At 47.4% G+C, this 18,968-nt stretch overlaps 1 protein-coding gene across 18 annotated transcripts in view; it reads right to left on the bottom strand.

The window, feature by feature from the left end:
- ARHGAP32 (Rho GTPase activating protein 32) overlaps positions 1-18,968 on the bottom strand; it is a 523,871-nt gene that overhangs the window by 26,168 nt on the left and 478,735 nt on the right. For all 18 annotated transcript variants that reach the window (XM_075839129.1, XM_075839130.1, XM_075839131.1 and 15 more), the window contains 5 exons: positions 6,308-6,394; positions 3,795-3,932; positions 2,837-2,929; positions 2,628-2,750; positions 2,428-2,505 (listed from right to left, as the gene is read on the bottom strand). In XM_075839129.1, coding sequence (XP_075695244.1) covers positions 2,428-2,505; positions 2,628-2,750; positions 2,837-2,929; positions 3,795-3,932; positions 6,308-6,394 — 519 coding nt within the window. The remainder of the gene's footprint in view (positions 1-2,427; positions 2,506-2,627; positions 2,751-2,836; positions 2,930-3,794; positions 3,933-6,307; positions 6,395-18,968) is intronic.

Here is an 18,968-nt window from a genome sequence, read left to right as displayed (position 1 = left end):
AAAAAAGCATCATATGAATAAGATAAAACGTCCCAGCATTCCCGGCTTCATCAATTATGGAAAGCATCTTCATTAAACCAGGATCAGTACAGGATAAGTAATGTAATGTATGTACACAGTGACTCCACCAGCAGAATAGTGAGTGCAGCTCTAGAGTATAATACAGGCTGTAACTCAGGATCAGTACAGGATAAGTAATGTAATGTATGTACACAGTGACTCCACCAGCAGAATAGTGAGTGCAGCTCTGGAGTATAATACAGGATGTAACTCAGGATCAGTACAGGATAAGTAATGTAATGTATGTACACAGTGACTCCACCAGCAGAATAGTGAGTGCAGCTCTGGAGTATAATACAGGATGTAACTCAGGATCAGTACAGGATAAGTAATGTATGTATACAGTGACTCCACCAGCAGAATAGTGAGTGCAGCTCTGGAGTATAATACAGGATGTAACTCAGGATCAGTACAGGATAAGTAATGTATGTACACAGTGACTCCACCAGCAGAATAGTGAGTGCAGCTCTGGAGTATAATACAGGATATAACTCAGGATCAGTACAGGATAAGTAATGTATGCACACAGTGACTCCATCAGCAGAATAGTGAGTGCAGCTCTGGAGTATAATACAGGATGTAACTCAGGATCAGTACAGGATAAGTAATGTAATGTATGTACACAGTGACTCCACCAGCAGAATAGTGAGTGCAGCTCTGGAGTATAATACAGGATGTAACTCAGGATCAGTACAGGATAAGTAATGTATGTATACAGTGACTCCACCAGCAGAATAGTGAGTGCAGCTCTGGAGTATAATACAGGATGTAACTCAGGATCAGTACAGGATAAGTAATGTATGTACACAGTGACTCCACCAGCAGAATAGTGAGTGCAGCTCTGGAGTATAATACAGGATATAACTCCGGATCAGTACAGGATAAGTAATGTAATGTATGTACACAGTGACTCCACCAGCAGAATAGTGAGTGCAGCTCTGGAGTATAATACAGGATGTAACTCAGGATCAGTACAGGATAAGTAATGTAATGTACACAGTGACTCCACCAGCAGAATAGTGAGTGCAGCTCTGGAGTATAATACAGGATGTAACTCAGGATCAGTACGGGATAAGTAATGTATGTACACAGTGACTCCACCAGCAGAATAGTGAGTGCAGCTCTGGAGTATAATACAGGATATAACTCCGGATCAGTACAGGATAAGTAATGTAATGTATGTACAAAGTGACTCCACCAGCAGAATAGTGAGTGCAGCTCTGGAGTATAATACAGGATGTAACTCAGGATCAGTACAGGATAAGTAATGTAATGTATGTGCACAGTGACTCCACCAGCAGAATAGTGAGTGCAGCTCTGGAGTATAATACAGGATGTAACTCAGGATCAGTACAGGATAAGTAATGTAATGTATGTACACAGTGACTCCACCAGCAGAATAGTGAGTGCAGCTCTGGAGTAGAATAGAGGATGTAACTCAGGATCAGTATAGGATAAGTAATGTAATGTAATGTATGTACACAGTGACGTCACCAGCAGAATAGTGAGTGCAGCTCTGGAGTATAATACAGGATATAACTCAGGATCAGTACAGGATAAGTAATGTAATGTACACAGTGACTCCACCAGCAGAATAGTGAGGAAAGCTTTGGAGTAGAATAGAGGATGTAACTCAGGATCAGTATAGGATAAGTAATGTAATGTATGTACACAGTGACGTCACCAGCAGAATAGTGAGTGCAGCTCTGGAGTATAATACAGGATATAACTCAGGATCAGTACAGGATATGTAATGTATGTACACAGTGACTACACCAGCAGAATAGTGAGTGCAGCTCTGGAGTGTAATACAGGATGTAACTCAGGATCAGTACAGGATAAGTAATGTAATGTATGTACACAGTGACTCCACCAGCAGAATAGTGAGTGCAGCTCTGGAGTATAATACAGGATGTAACTCAGGATCAGTACAGGATAAGTAATGTAATGTACACAGTGACTCCACCAGCAGAATAGTGAGTGCAGCTCTGGAGTATAATACAGGATGTAACTCAAGATCAGTACATAATAGTCTGAATAGGATTCAGTGTTGAGCAGACACTTTCATTAGTTGCCCTGTTCATATCAGCGTTTCCCTTCCGTCTGAGGTTTCTGTCGTGTTAACCCCTCAACGGAAAGGCAAATGAAAACCTTAGCATCCGTTTGCATCACCTTTGATCTCAATGGTGATGGAAACTTTGCTAATGGTTTCCGTTTGTCACCGTTGTGAACGGGTTCCGTTGTTTTAATGGAATCAATAGCGCAGTCGAGTGCTCCGCCGGAACCCCTGCATTGGAAGGGCAACGCTGATGTGAACAGGCCCTAATGGTGACAAATAATTGAACATGAAGATGGATGTATCATCACCTGGAATCCATGCTTTCCCCTCCACCACGTGGTCAGTTCTTTTGGTGGCATATCAATAACAGATACGATGTCTCCAACCTGAAGTAAAATGAAACCATTAATGCTAAAACTGACAAATCTGGAATAGAAGCATCTGCCCCGTTTACATGGGATAGACTGTGGTCCCCACTTGGACCCTGCACCCCAACATCTCCTCTCACCTCAAAGGACAGCTCATCGGCAGCCTGTGCGTTGTATCGCTTGATGACGTGAGCGGCAGCGATGGCCGGAACATTGATGGAGGATTCTTCGTGCACAAGCAAGTGGTTCCCTTTATTATCAATCTAGTGAAGAGGAGAGAGAATGATTTCTGTGTATTCAGCAGAAAGACTTATGCAAATATCAGGGCTGAAAGTCTCAGATTTTCTACCTCCATCCACGTCAGGGCTGGTCCACAGTTGATCTTATTCCCGGCAATGGCTGACAGGCGTGAAAGGTACGCCATCAGCATCTGCGTGACCAGCTGAAACCAGACAGAGAAGTACATAGTATAAACCAATGGACAGCAGTGGCAGGCGCTGGGATCTTCAGAGGGGGGAGGTGCGCTGGGCTGTTCAGAGGAGGGGGAGGGCTCAGCAGTGGGGTGGGGGGGTGCTGGGATCTTCAGAGGGGGGGGGCATTCTGGGATCTTCAGAGGAGGGGGGTGCTGGGCTCTTCAGAGGGTGGGGTGCTGGGATCTTTAGAGGACGGGGAGGGGCGCTGGGCTCTTCAGAGGAGGGGGAGGGCTCAGCAGTGGGGGGGGGGGTGCTGGGATCTCCAGAGGGGGTGCGCTGGGATCTTCAGAGGGGGGGCGCTGGGTTCTTCAAGGGGGGGGGCGCTGGGTTCTTCAGAGGGGGGGGGCGCTGGGATCTTCAGAGGGGGGGGTGCTGGGATCTTCAGAGGGGGGGGGGGTGCTGGGATTTTCAGAGGGTTGGTTTCCCTTACGTCTCTATCCACATTATACATGAGCCCCTCGCTGTCCTGCCCACCCCTCCTGTAAGTGTGACATGAACACTAAGGTCATGGATGTTCCATATAAATGAGCGGCCACGGACGCTGTGAGGGAAATGCAGCCACGTTTTCTTAGTGTGTGGTGTTTACTAACTGCACCGAGTGTGACACAAACAAGAAGGAGACGCACCCACTGACATTTAACCACAAATAGGATTCTTCTCATTAAAAGATCTAAATATAAAGCCGGGTCCTGATGAATAACCGTGTTCTGCAGGTGGCGCTAACAATCCCTGCAGCTGCTGCTCATGTCCATGTGTGACTACTCCACTCATCATTTTATCTGGGGAATATAGATCTAGTGGTTATTACAGACCGCCAATCTGAAGGATCCTTACCTCTGGACTATCCTTCACGGAGTCGGACCGGGGCAGCTCTGAGAGCTGAGAGAAGCGGCGGTCATATATACAGAGATGAAGGTGTTTGTCCAGCACCCGGAAATCTTCATAACTCCGCTTCACTATCCAGCTGCGACCCTGAGAGACCATGGAAATGGGAAAAAACAACATCACAAATGATAAAGTGTTCAAAGACTTGGAGTCCCTAAGAGCGTTTGACCCAACTGGTGGCATTAAGGGTTAAAGATAGGGTTGGTTTTGGCAGGAACAGCACCCCCCACCCCTCCCAATATAAAATTCTTAAATGCTTTCCCATCTGCCCGGTGTATGGCCCTTCTTATAGGGCTGAGGTGATGTCGGCATTTTCATTCCTTCACCAGCGACAGGTTCTCATTTTCAGGGTGCAGTCAAGTGTTCAGTTCTCGGCAGGTGTAAGGGGGTCTCGTTCTCCATAACAGAATTCATAGAATAAACGTCAGGAATATCTGCAAAGCTCAGCACAACTGACAGGTAGAGAATGGAAGAATCAGCGAGCATCGCCCGCATCACACGTGGAGACGGCCAATCCTCCCACCTCCGATCTGACGTGCACGAGCCGCGCAGGGAGAAGAACTGCTCCAGAATCTCCACTGACAGGAGGGGGAAGAAAAGAACCCGAGACTCCACATCTCCGAGCACCCAGCGATCACCGGACAAGGCGGCTCCGCTGGGGGAGATATACACACAGTATATATATATATAGTACAGGGCAGGATACACCGCCTATGCCTCAGCAGCGCTCCTACATACTCCGCCGTCTCCTGCTCAATCTTAGCCCGACTGTTTTTGTCATTATCCACAGAATTACTTTCCGTTATAGATTACCCAGCATGCCACTGACCCACTCACACTCTTCCCATAAGAATAAGTGGTGGCAGACAGGGAGGATGAAGGGTGACAGCGTGTGCAGCAGGGGGTGCTGGGGCTTCCCGACCGTTGTGGTTAGAAGCCAAATAAGACATTAGGGGATTGGAGAAGTCACGTCCGGTAAATCTCGCAGCCGGGTCACCTCAGGAAGGCGATGTCATGTGCTCCTGCATCCCGGAGGAGGTATTGATCTGGCAATGAAGATAAAAGCCTAGAAAAATGGCCTTCAACCTGTCGATCTGTAGCAAAACTACAACTCCCATTCTGCAGCTGTCAGGGCCCGTTGGGAGTTGTAGTTTCTTCACAAGTTGACAGCCACAGATAGACTACCGGCTTAGAAGATGACTGGGCGGCCAGGATGTTGTAAAATAACTTTTGTTCAGTGGCGCCCCCTGCTGTCTCCACAGAATGAGCCAATACAGATGACAGATTTACCAGCTCATTTCAGAGCACAGGATAAAACAGCTTCCAGTGGACAGAGCCCTGTAGAGCAGCACAGAGTATTACCAGCAGCTGTATCTCCGGTGGGTTTTCGGAGTTAACACTTTTATATGTCAGTGCTTTTACCCTGGGAATGTGATTACATTTGTAATGTATTTACCGTATCAAAATTGGCCCCGATTCCCGATGTTGCCATGGGGCACATGACTGGTGACGTCACTCTCTCTGCCCGCTGTGTTTACCAGCCGTATACATATCACGTGATCAAACTGTGGGCGGATTTACACGAGCGTGTGCGTTTGCGCTCGCTAAAGGTACATAACAGCTCCGTGTGTCAGCCGCGTATGATGCGTGGCTGCGTGATTTTTGTGCAGCCGCCGTCATTATGACACTCCGTTTGTATGTTTGCAGCACGTGGTGCTTTTCTGTTTTCAATCATACTTTTTACTGCTGTTGCGCGAATCACGTGCGTCCCACGAAAGTGCTTCCGTGTGCTGTGCATGATTTTCACACACCCATTGACTTCAATGGGTGCGTGATGCGCGAACGCCGCACAAATATCGGACATGTCATGAGTTTTACGCAGCGGACACACGTATATAATATGTATAACAGAACAGCCCACACACGGCATGTCACTAGTGACGTCCCGTATACCAGGCAGAAAATTTTAACAGTTTGACCACGTGATCGGTATACGGCTGGTAAACGCAGTGGGCAGAGAGAGTGACGTCACGAGTCATGGGCCCCACGGCAGCATCAGGAAACGGGGCCAATTTTGATACAGTAAATACATTACAAATGTAATCACATTCCCAGGGTAAAAACTCTGACACATAGAAGTGTTAACTCCGAAAACCCCTTTAGAAACATCTGTGGTATTTCTCCACATACTGTATGGGGGCTGATGTTTACATTGGGGGAGGCCATAAGGGGAGAAGAATATTCCTAAATGATAAAATGGACTTTATCTGTAGACACGGCCACTGATGGTCAACACTAAAAGGCAACGTCATCCTGAACAGCCCCTTTAAGTGAGGAGTCGAATGGATTATATTATATTCAGTCTCTTTCATCACACAAGGTGCAGAAATGGGGCAAGTAGAATAAATGTTAGCAACTGATTTGGACCAGATGGGGGCGCTCTGCTACCTGTCCACCATTACCTGACATGCGACTTGTACCAGGAAGACCAGCTCCTTAGATTCACAGCCGTTTCTGCTTTGTTCACTTTGTTCTTCCGTCAGCGTGAGCTGGAAAGACCAGAAAAGAGACGACAAAGAAAATACAACAGTGAATAATAGGATCAAAAGAGAAATTCATACAAATAAATAAGCCAGCTCGACCTATGAGCTGACACTCTACCAGCTGCTCCCTGCACATGCAAATCATCACTTTATAGGATCCTTAGACGCGGGATGAGGGAGCGCCGGGGCCACAGGTCAGTGGTCTCTTTAGTACAGGGCAGCCGTCCTTTTCTTCTGATACAATGTTACAGATAATGGTGCCCTCTGGACCATCTATATACAGGGGGGGCAGTTTCTATGACAAGTTTATTAAGCTGGTACACGTCACAATATGGTGGCTCCCGGCACCTCACGTGCGATGCTTCATAGAAAGAAGATCCGGACTTCTGCACAAGTAGAATCCAGAGATAATAAACACATTGTAGGGTTTATTAATAGGGATTGGAATGACAAAGTCTGAAAATAATGCGTTCTGGGCGACGTTCCCCTTCATCAGATCACATGGACATTGCAATATTTTTAGACTTGTAAATTTGATCCCGATGAATAAATTCCACAATGTATTTACCACCTCTGGATACGACTTGTGCTATTATTCGGGTAGCGCAGAAGTCCGGGACTTTTTTTTAATGAAGTATCTTCCACGTACAAGTCATCGGTCGCACTGTTACCTCCTACACCAAGTCACGAGGCGGCGGTTGTGTTTACTCTGCATCATCGGAAGCCTTCAAGGAGATCGTGTCACATCTCAAGTGCTTTATTATGCATCTACGTCTTAATAAGAACATCACAGTGAAGTAGACTTGACATCCCCGCCATCTCCTAATAAATGTCAGAGAGAAGCAGCAACGGCTCATCACAACCCGTGCGCTCCATTAAACCCCATCCCACGCGGCTTCTACACACCAAGTAGGTCAAACAACATGACACAAAGTGAACCTCGACCCCCCGAACCCCCAGCACAATGTACAGAAGATCCAATAAAGTCCAGTGAGGACCATCAATGGCTCCAGTGTCATGTAGAGGAGGTCACTGAAGGATGAATCAGCCTATACAGGGTAACAGGAGGTAAGAGAAGTGATGGAGACTTGAGGGGGGTCTATGGAGAAAAAACATAGACCATGTAGTAGAATTGGACCTAAAGGGGGTCATGGGGGAATGAAGCCTTTATACAACACCGTATGGGCACGTGAGGAGCTAAAATCGCACTAGTCTCATATTATAAATTCTACATTAGATGAATCTGGGATCTCACGCTGCGGCTCAGACATTAATGCTGCGCAGCGAAGGAACGAGGACGTGACCCCGGCCATCAAGAAGTCCTGCAGGGCGGCCCTGATCTTAATGAAGAAGCCACATTTACAGAACGTCTCTTCTGACGGAGCTCAAATAACGAAGGGGGAACATTCTATAAACGTGGTTGTGAATATTAAATACAAGGCCGACAGACCGTCCGTACAGGAGAGCGGAGCACAGAATGCAGCTGTATGAGGAGGAGAATCGGACTACATCTCCCAGCATTACCAGTGCCGCACATCGGAGGTCCGGCTTGTTTACCATCTCATTGTGGTCGGCGGATAATGAACCTTTCACTTCCCTTTTTAGGACAGAAATGTTATTTGACTGTAACGATTGTTCAGATGCAGCTGTTGACCAGATGTTGATACCTCCCTAATGGCGGCGATATCTGCGGAGGAGCGGCCATGTTTATATTCAGCGCTATTCATGCTTAGAGCATTGGACAACGCTCCATCTATAATATTATACAGAGATATTACAGCTCACATCTGTATGAAGTCCTGACCACATCACAGTCACTATGGCTGAGGGCAGGGACGGGCCCATCCGCAGATGATATTGGGGTACGTGACTCCCTTATGATTTTAAGAATTGATCAGTGACTGCAATAAGCTGCAAGCAGGGGAAAAACAGATGTTATCATGTCACTGGTTCTCCCATTCTCACAGGAGACCTGACACAGGGAACGGCCAATGAATGGTTCATATTAACTGACCAAACCCCTAATACAAATGTGTTCACACAGCTGCGGAGACTACAACTCCAAGCGGCCAAGAAGGACGAGTCCTGAGCCGGAAGAACAGGCGAAAAGTCAACACAGAGCTCAGTGTCCAAGACAAACTTCCAGTATGGAGGCCCCGGGGAGTAGAGAACAACGAGCCTGGAAGTCAGGTGCAATAACCGGGGTGTATCCCGCCGGCCACGGACCGTCCCATGGATCTATGTACAGAAACGTGTGAGAGAATGTGGAGAGAAGACTTTACACACCAGCTTCTCCCTCACTGTATAGGGGACTGGCCCAGACCACCTACTGATATCCGCAGAATCAAGAGCACAGAACAGATCCTCAGTAACACCCTGGGACTTAACGTTCCCTAGATCGAGAGCGTGAACCTCATCAGTGAGGAGTCCAGACCCTGCATATCATGAAGGCGTTCACATAACGTCAGAAGTGTCAGAACGCGAGCACAAGACGCATGTAGCGCTATGAATACACCATATATATCTATACCACTGCATTGACTCAAGACACGAAGCCCGAGATCCTTTTTTTATTGTAAAGTGGAGTTATTTTCAACAGTTAAAAAAAAAAAGGTACCAACATATATCGGCGGAGCGTTTGCCACATTGATATCTATGGGCTCGTCTATTTATATGTCAGGAAATGCTCCGGACATATGTGATGAACGTTTGCCACATCAAATAAACAGAGTCAATCTCTGACCTACCAGACAAGGCTGTGCCAAGCAACCTCCCGAAGCTGCAAAGATCCAACATTTTAGACGCAAGGGGATGAGAGCAGAATGATAAATGAAGCGCGTTCACAGATCAGATGTTCTCATCATCTCTGCTCAGTGCAATTTTTACACCTTTGATGAGTAATCTCCATCTACAGGCTCCTCATATCACCAACGTCACCTAGAAAGCTGCATCAACAAGCGGGGGCAGGGTATCGAAGGCGAGCGACCTCTCTGCTGTTTATGAGTGGACCCGCATTCTCCACCAAACAAGAGCATTAAGGGACCAACTACACACAAACTGCTGCCATAAAGGATGCACGGCGTCACGTATAGAATTGATATTATCGCGATCCGTACATCTATGTTAACTGACCCAAATAATCCGGCCGGTCGTACACGTATTGTCATATATTAAGGAAAACGAACAGACAATAAGACGACACATAATTACGAAAAGAAAATTGTGGGAAAAGTGCGCAAAGCCTTAATAAATAAGGGATGTTATAACAGGTCCAGATCCATAGAAGAAGCCCTCACACTGAACAGCGAGCCCCTTAACCTTGTGTCCGGCACCATACAACGCGCAGCAGCAGCTCAGCTAGATCATATTAACATTGTGGCCGATTCTACATACAAGGACCTAAGAAACCACGGCGGAGCCGGACACTTGGAGAAGTCGGCTGTGAAAATCAGCTGATTATAGAAGATGAACAACTTTAGAGTAAGGGGTGTATCAGTCCCTCTAATCCGTCTCCCCCCCAGCGTGGTTTCCAGTCATAGATGCCACCAGCAGGGTATGCCTTTACCCTTCCACCCTTGGCCGTATCACTTATTTCCATGAATGGGCTTCAAAAAACAATGAACCCATCATGTAACCCGGCGCTGAGAACAACAGGGTTTTGGTCCATACACAAGAAGTCGATGTCAAACTTAGAGCAAACTGTGTGACAGGACTGGTGGGTAAGGGGATTAACACAGATCAGGTTTGTCCTCAGTGCGGGGGGGGGGGGGGGGGGGGGGGGCTGCTTCTAGAAATCCCAGCGTTACAGAATTAACCTGTGATGTCCTGAACCATCTGATGTGGCAGACACCAGACTAGCGTGACGGTGGAGATGACGTCCTGCTTTGCCTTTACCTGGAGACGTCAGTTCTGACATTGGTTCAAGTCCTGAAGGGAAAGAACGGAATCACTGCCTGCAATAAACCGCAAAAGGCGGAGAATCGACAACCGTGCCCGACATGAAGAGCGTCACCTCCATGTACCAGCAAGTGAAACCAGATGGGCTGTGATTAATGTCCACACGGCTCTTAACGCAGAGGTATAAAGGTATCGGCCCTTCCTCTGACAGCGACCACTGCTCCTTCTACTGATTTGTTTCTTGCTGTGGTATTAGGGGCAAAGCGGATTAGGTCAGAGACTTAAACCAATAAAAGCCGCCCTGCCATAGCCCGGTAAGGTGTTGGTGCGGCCGCTGCTTCTGCACGGCCAAATTCACTGCCCATCAACTGACCCTAAACGTTCCTGGGGGATCACTGGACCAGACACCAAGGTTAACCAGACGAAGCCGCCAATCACATACGTTATATCCATCATTATTAATGAGCACAAACAACGGTCATGGACGCACGATGCTGCAGGAATATCTTACAGTCACACGGTGCAGGACGAGAGCAGATACATCAACACCCCAAAGTTATGAGTGACTGTACCCGAAAGAATAATGGATTTACTTAAGAAACCTTATAGAAGATATCTAGTTGTGGAACACAGAGGGGGGCAATCCAAAAAAACTAAAAACCCAAAGCAAAGGGTTAACAAGACTCTTAAGATGGCACGGGACCCCGAGGTCCATATGGCAGCACTCCGTGTAAACTTCCAGTCTGAAGCACAGGAAATGATGACTAAATGGTTTTAACCCTTCTGAGGTTACAGAGAAACGAGCACATTCCAGAACATTCTCTGGGGCGACAGAAATAATCAAACACAGACGATATCTGGGATCTGTACAATGTCCTGATGATTAGTAGACAGCGATCCACATACAGCACCATTCACACACAACAGATAACGGCACAAGCAGAGCGGTGGCGGATGCGTTTTGCCGGGGTCCAGCGGATGCCGTAGCCCTGGAGATGAATCCTTTGTTTGCCGGGACTCGCATTCTGCCTGGAAGGAGGAGTTTTTTTGTTTCTGATCATTGTCAGAATAAGACAAAGGCTGAGAGGGATGTCACTCACCTCCGGCACAGAGCGCTACTCCCGGTCTGAAGATGGGGCCCCAGGTCTACAATCTGTGTGTTCCCGGTTACAGGAGACATGGAGGAAGCTGAAACCCAATGAAAGTCACGTAACAGAATCTTCCGTTGTGTTAACCCTTCGATACAAGTGGACGGCAGATTGTAGCTTTGTACCTCCTGTGTCCTGCCGGCTGCTCGCACACTGGAAATTTCATGCTCAATTTGTACTATAGAAAATCAGCAGTGATCCCTTTTCTCTTCTAGTCGCTGGCTGCAGGGGTCCCAGAGGACACTCTCCGGAGCGGAGGGAGGGAGGATGGGAGGCGATAGTGAGGATGCTTCTCTGCTCCATCATCTTAGGATGCAGAATATGAGCGGATCCCTCCATCTAGTGACCACCCAGAACACATTACCCCATCGCAGCTTTACATTTCATGAGTATTTAACAATCGCAGATTTGATTTTCATTGGTCTCATGAGCTCATACTCGCTGGAGACGGGTTGTACACAATTACTGGACCAGATCTGAGCTTCAGGCGACGAGAACAGATCTGGGGGGCGCAGGCGGCATGTAGCGGATCACTGCCATTTTTCATTACTTTATTTGACCACTCACACATTGATTATTCGGTCTATAACCGGGTGCTCACAGGATTTCTAGGAAAATAAAAGCTTTAACGTCTCCTGTTTACACGACAACTGGTGATAAATTAGAAGATAAAATCATTAGCAATTTTTCACCAATTTCATTGTAGTGTTGAGTTATTGTGGTCATAGGTGAACTATCTACACGTGATTTATATGTTCAGAACTTATCCCGAGCAATTCCTCTGGGCTGAGTAATGTACGGGGGCTCTCCACACGCTCAGGTACCCGCTGCCAGACTCAGGTGTGCTGCAAAGTAGCACCAGTATAATGCAGCCTAATATCTGACCAATGGGGAGTGACGTAGCAGAGTGAGGTTGGGCTACATGGCGATTCCTCGGTGACCGCCCAGGCGATACCGTCCCCATCACCTTGTATCTCGCCAATTTGCAGCATCAAACTCAGAGCTCAGACGTTGGAAAGTTTTATATGAAGAAATGTTCCATAATCTCTACATGTTACTGCGGCTCCTTCAGGGCTAGAATATGAACGCACGTGCAGCCCCCTCCAACCCAAATCTCCATCCAGGCCTTCGCTCACTCCCAGGGTCTCATTCCAGGTCTTATCCCCCAGACTCAGATCTTTGCATTGTTCTACGGCTCCTGACACCTCCGTCTCACCTTTCTGCCTCCATAAGGCGGCTCTCACCACAGTCCAGACAACGCTAATGTTCTACCTGGTGAAAGTGTCCGGTGGTCTGCCAGGACGCTGCCTCCTTGACTGACTTCATTGTTGGATCTGTTCCAGGTGGAAACACTGAGCGTCTGAGAATTTACAATATAATTGTGAAGAAAAATAGCGTTCTGCTAAAACCATTCCTGAAATAATGCTAAAAACCCCAAATTCAACAACTGCTTTGTCACCAACCAGCGAAGCCCAACAAGGGGGCCGGGTGAACGTGCACGGTAGAGACGCTCCGGCAGTCCGGCAGTCGGTGAGTCACCCGCAGATGATTTTCCACTCTTGGTGCCACGTCAGCTCCGGTGGTTTTGCTCTCTGGAGTAGAACGACGTTACTTTACATCCAGTGCGGATTTGCTGCTTGTATTGTCACTTACACTATAGAAACTTCTCCAGAAACGCCGCGCTCCGACCAGGACCGCACCAATGCGCCGCGATAGACGGGTGACAGGGGAGGTGGACATTTATACAAACACTGAGACCTCTGACCAAACATTGCATTAAAAGTGTCCCCTAGAGGGGGTGGTGGTCTCAGAGGGGTCACTGAATATCTGCAGAGCAATGGAAGAGGCCGTGACGAGTTTCTGCAGCCGGACCCGGGTTACATATATATCCCACCACTAGATGTCACACGTCTGACAATCATCTGATCAGGTCAATATCGAGGGGGGTCACAGCTCAGAGGGTCTCTACGGATGAAGCGTCCACACACGTCACCACGGCTGATAAAATCCACGTTCTCGCCATGTGGATGTCACGAAGATTAGGAACTTGCTTTAACATTTTTCTCATTCGTTACTGATTGTCGCTACAACTGTGGAGTTCAGAGGCGACATCTACAGCCATGAAAAAATATTTGCTGCCCCCCCATCGCAGATATTATTACCGTCCCGATGAAATAATATAGGACTGCTGATTGGGGGTACATTGCCACCGCAGGGGAGGGGGTGTCCCTGATTTGGGGCGTTTTTACTCTACATGTTTAGTGATTTGCGTCCACAACTTTTCTCGTCATTTCACTCTTAGCAATGACTAAAACAAACTTCATTTAAAGTGACGACATGAAATAACAGAACATTTGTAGACAGAGTTTTTGGATTCGGCCTCCTGCGAGGGGATCACTGTGGACCGATGGGAGACGTAGGACAAATGAATCTATTGTAGACACATCTTGATTTTCCTGCTTGGTGCAACATGACCCCAAGATCCCTCCAAAGAGATGAAACTGGAGCCGGAGACCCCATAGATGTGCAGTATACACGGGACCCTCGTAACCCCGTCCTCCAGTCCAGTATAGGGGACACCATTACCTGTAATACATTCAAGATGCCGGCCATAAATATACAGCGCGGTCTCGTCACGGGCGGCTCATCCTTCATGACGGTTCTTATTCTTAGAGGAGTCATTTATGAAACAACAGTCCAGACGGAGGAACGGATCGCAATGGACATACAACAAGCCCAGACTCCCCCTGCTGTGACCGCGCACCCCTGGAGTTGGGTTACCCCGGCGTTAGGTTGTGTGTGACATGAAGTGGTTAGTCATGGACCTCCACCAATTCCACATGGCACCGAGATTGTAAATTCAGAGATGCAAAAGTATTTCATGCGCATCGACAAATCAGCTCAAATTACTCAGAGCGGCGGGGGAGGGGGAGGGGGGGTCTGAGCAGCGGAGATGAATATGATGGAGCACAACCAGGTCGGCTGCTACTAAACTAAACCGGCATACAGTGTGTAGGGGGAGGGGACGCTTAATAATACGGCACACAGTGTGCGGGGGAGGGGACGCTTAATAATACGGCATACAGTGTGTGCGGGGGAGGGGACGCTTAATAATACGGCACACAGTGTGCGGGGGAGGGGACGCTTAATAATACGGCATACAGTGTGTGCGGGGGAGGGGACGCTTAATAATATGGCATACAGTGTGTAGGGGGAGGGGAGGCTTAATAATACGGCAGTGTATGGGGGAGGGGAGACTATTAATAATACGGCAGTGTACGGGGGAGGGGAGACTATTAATAATACGGCAGTGTACGGGGGAGGGGAGACTATTAATAATACGGCAGTGTAGGGGGAGGGGAGACTATTAATAATACGGCAGTGTACGGGGGAGGGGAGACTATTAATAATACGGCAGTGTACGGGGGAGGGGAGACTATTAATAATACGGCAGTGTACGGGGGAGGGGAGACTATTAATAATACGGCAGTGTACGGGGGAGGGGAGACTATTAATAATACGGCAGTGTACGGGGGAGGGGAGGCTATTAATAATACGGCAGTGTACGGGGGAGGGGAGGCTATTAATAATACGGCAGTGTACGGGGGAGGGGAGACTATTAATAATACGGCAGTGTAGGGGGAGGGGAGGCTATTAATAATACAGCAGTGTAGGGGGAGGGGAGGCTATTAATAATACAGCAGTGTAGGGGGAGGGGAGGCTATTAATAATACGGCAGTGTACGGGGGAGGGGAGGCTATTAATAATACAGCAGTGTAGGGGGAGGGGAGGCTATTAATAATACAGCAGTGTAGGGGGAGGGGAGGCTATTAATAATACGGCAGTGTACGGGGGAGGGGAGGCTATTAATAATACGGCAGTGTACGGGGGAGGGGAGACTATTAATAATACGGCAGTGTACGGGGGAGGGGAGACTATTAATAATACGGCAGTGTATGGGGGAGGGGAGACTATTAATAATACGGCAGTGTACGGGGGAGGGGAGACTATTAATAATACGGCAGTGTACGGGGGAGGGGAGGCTATTAATAATACAGCAGTGTAGGGGGAGGGGAGGCTATTAATAATACAGCAGTGTAGGGGGAGGGGAGGCTATTAATAATACGGCAGTGTACGGGGGAGGGGAGGCTATTAATAATACGGCAGTGTACGGGGGAGGGGAGACTATTAATAATACGGCAGTGTAGGGGGAGGGGAGACTATTAATAATACGGCAGTGTACGGGGGAGGGGAGACTATTAATAATACGGCAGTGTACGGGGGAGGGGAGACTATTAATAATACGGCAGTGTGGGGGAGGGGAGACTATTAATAATACGGCAGTGTACGGGGGAGGGGAGGCTATTAATAATACGGCAGTGTACGGGGGAGGGGAGACTTAATAATACAGCAGTGTACGGGGGAGGGGAGGCTATTAATAATACGGCAGTGTACGGGGGATGGGAGACTTAATAATACAGCAGTGTACGGGGGAGGGGAGGCTATTAATAATACGGCAGTGTACGGGGGAGGGGAGACTATTAATAATACGGCAGTGTACGGGGGAGGGGAGGCTATTAATAATACAGCAGTGTACGGGGGAGGGGAGGCTATTAATAATACGGCAGTGTACGGGGGAGGGGAGACTTAATAATACGACAGTGTACGGGGGAGGGGTCTATTTACACGACTGACCCTTCATCTCTTCGGTTTTCGTAGTGACTTCTTCCAGATTGCAGCGTTTGCTTTGTATATTGCGGCCCTCCTCCTCTCACGATTTATAGTCTATAATGTCACAGCCGCCCGTTGTCCACGTCATAGAACAGAATTTGAAAATGTGCAATATTTTTAAGGGTGACATTTTTCTAACAGACATTATACCGCTCTTCTGGGGCATTTCGTTTCAGCCACTTTATTAGAGACGTCGGACGCAGCATAAACGTTTTTGACGATCAGTGTCCGTGTAGATCCACAATTGCATTTGATAACCAGGATTCGCTCCATTTTTGTTTCCGTGCTTGACGAGCCGGGGACAGGATTTCAGAAACGGAGACCCTTGTAGGTTTTCTCATATAATGGTTGGAGTATACGGAGAATGGCGCGATCGAGGAAAAACATCCAGAGAGAGGGATCAGGGGAGGACGCGAAGAATCGTTATATGCCGATGTTGTAACGCTAAATCTGGGAACAGATGAAAAAAATAGATAAAGTGGTAGAAATGATCATCAATACGGGGAATATTCCGGTATAAATCCGTGACATTGAAGCTCCGTCTAACAAGCAGCGGGCGGCTCCGCGGGGTCAGACCTTTAAATATTTAGGTATTGAGGTCTCATCCAATATGTAAAAGACTTGGTAAAAAATAATATCGTTCCACTGATACATAGATTTAAGGGTAAGATTAAAATTTGGAAAAAACTAAAACTAAACATGGCCGGTAATTGCCTTATTAAAAATGGTAATTTTGCCCATTCTATTATATGTTCTCTAATTTTCCAATAAAGGCACCCAAAAAAATATTGAACTCCTCTGTATAGACTTTATTTGGAGAGTATAACTTGGTATTCAGAACCGGACGGTCCGGCCGCACCACATACAGGCGAAGTCCTCGGCAATGTTGGGGGAAAATCCCAGATTTACAAAAAAAAAACTGAAAAAATAAAATCCCAAAATGGTAAAATATAAAAATCTGGGAAATTCTGGAAACAAGATATTCTGGAGAGAGAAAGATATGAAGTCGCCTTCTTATGACGCTGCATCAGGTGTGGGGGAGGGGGGAGAGATGTGGAAGGCCAATAACATCTTCAAGATTTCACCGATTTGGGAAATTAAATGAATATCTTAATTGGTTAAACATTGGAATATATAAATGTCGTCAGTCCTACGGGGTTCTCCTTCACGGAAATGTTACAAAGATTATCGCCAACTCAGGCGGGATGTTAAATATGTTGGGGATATTGTCCCAGGATATGAAGAGATAGAGAAAAACGGGGCTAAAAGAAAGAGGTCCTAATAGGAAGGAGCAAAAAATCCGGCTGATTGGATCGCTCAATTATTTATTTATTCATCAACTTTTGTTTTAGCCAGTGCGGGACATGAGGGGTTAAGGGAGACGATAGAGGAGAAAAAAGATTGGAAATGCTTAATATGTTATAAAAATAAAAAGGATTCTAAAAAAAAAACAAAATAAAAATTTGTATTGTTCTGATGAGCAGGCGGCGTGCCGTTGAAGTCGCCGTTCCTCAGCACGGATGAGATATAACCGCAGACGACTAGTTCCAGCGTCATTACTTCAAAGAAAACAGAAAGACGAGACTCCAGGGGGAAAATAGCGCAAAACTTGGATCACTGAGGAATTGAAAACATCGCCGGGTCAGATGAATCTGGATTTCTGCGGCACCACGCTGATGGGTGGGTCAGAATTTGGCGCGGGCCGCATGAAGCGATGAACCCCCTCCTGTCAGGTCTGAACAGTTCAGGTTGGGGGAGGTGCAGTAATGTTGGGGGACGTTTTCTCGGCACCCCCGGGCTTCTCTGATCCCTGCGGACGGATGTCTGAACAGTGGGGCTTACCTACGCATTGTCAAGTTTATCCCTTCATGGCAGCGGTTTCTGGCAGGACACTTTGGTGGCAATTACGAGCATCAATTTTTTTTCCGCATTGGCCAATATTCTTGCAGAACGACTACAACACCTAGTGGAATCTATGCCACAGAGAATTGCTGCGGTTCTGATACCAAAGGAGGTCCAACGCGCTACTAGTAAAGTATAGTAAAGTGGTCATACCGTGTACGTGCCCCACTCTGAACATCGGGCAGATCCCAGGCCTTAGCCCCTAAAACTGACAGGATCATCATTCCGATCAGTGACGAGATCTTGCAGCGCTGGCCCCAATAATGAAACAGATCACGGTTGGAGGCAGATGGACTTGTGTTGCGCTGATAAAGATAGAGCAGCGGAGGAGGATAGAATTGGGCAGCACATGAAGTAGCCAAGTAAAAAATAGCCCCAATTAAGCGCATAAGATGAAGGAGCAGAGCGGGGGTTCCCTGAAGGGGTTAATGGAGCCAGCCGCAGAGTTAGTCAGCAGGGCTTGACGGCGTGCCGATGGTGGAGTAGGAAGCAGGAATTCCCTGGCATGGAGCACGGAAACCGTTTCACTGTGAAATACTTCCCTTTCCTGGCTGCGGAGCCGTGAGATCGGAGTCCCTCCCTGGATCTTTGCAGTAAATCATCTCTTCTCGCATGGAACAGACGTGATTCATGATGATCGAGGAAACCACATCAGGAAGATTTCTCTCTGTAGGAATGAATGGTTTCCCTGGATTCACCAGTTCATAGAAAGCAATGGGTGAATCGATTCAATTGGTGAACAGACAAAACTTGAATGGGGCAAAATATTCTCTACCCGGGATTTAAATCAATAAAGGCTTTTTTTTTGCAGAAGCCGCTCTAGGACTGCGTCAGGCAGCAGCAATTCTGTAGAGAATCTGCAGCTCATGCTCAAATCCTCCCAACATGTCTGAATTATAGCG

The sequence above is a fragment of the Rhinoderma darwinii genome, chromosome 10, assembly GCF_050947455.1.
Source record: "Rhinoderma darwinii isolate aRhiDar2 chromosome 10, aRhiDar2.hap1, whole genome shotgun sequence".
Taxonomy (NCBI): domain Eukaryota; kingdom Metazoa; phylum Chordata; class Amphibia; order Anura; family Rhinodermatidae; genus Rhinoderma; species Rhinoderma darwinii.
This window is presented reverse-complemented; position numbering and strand designations above follow the sequence as displayed.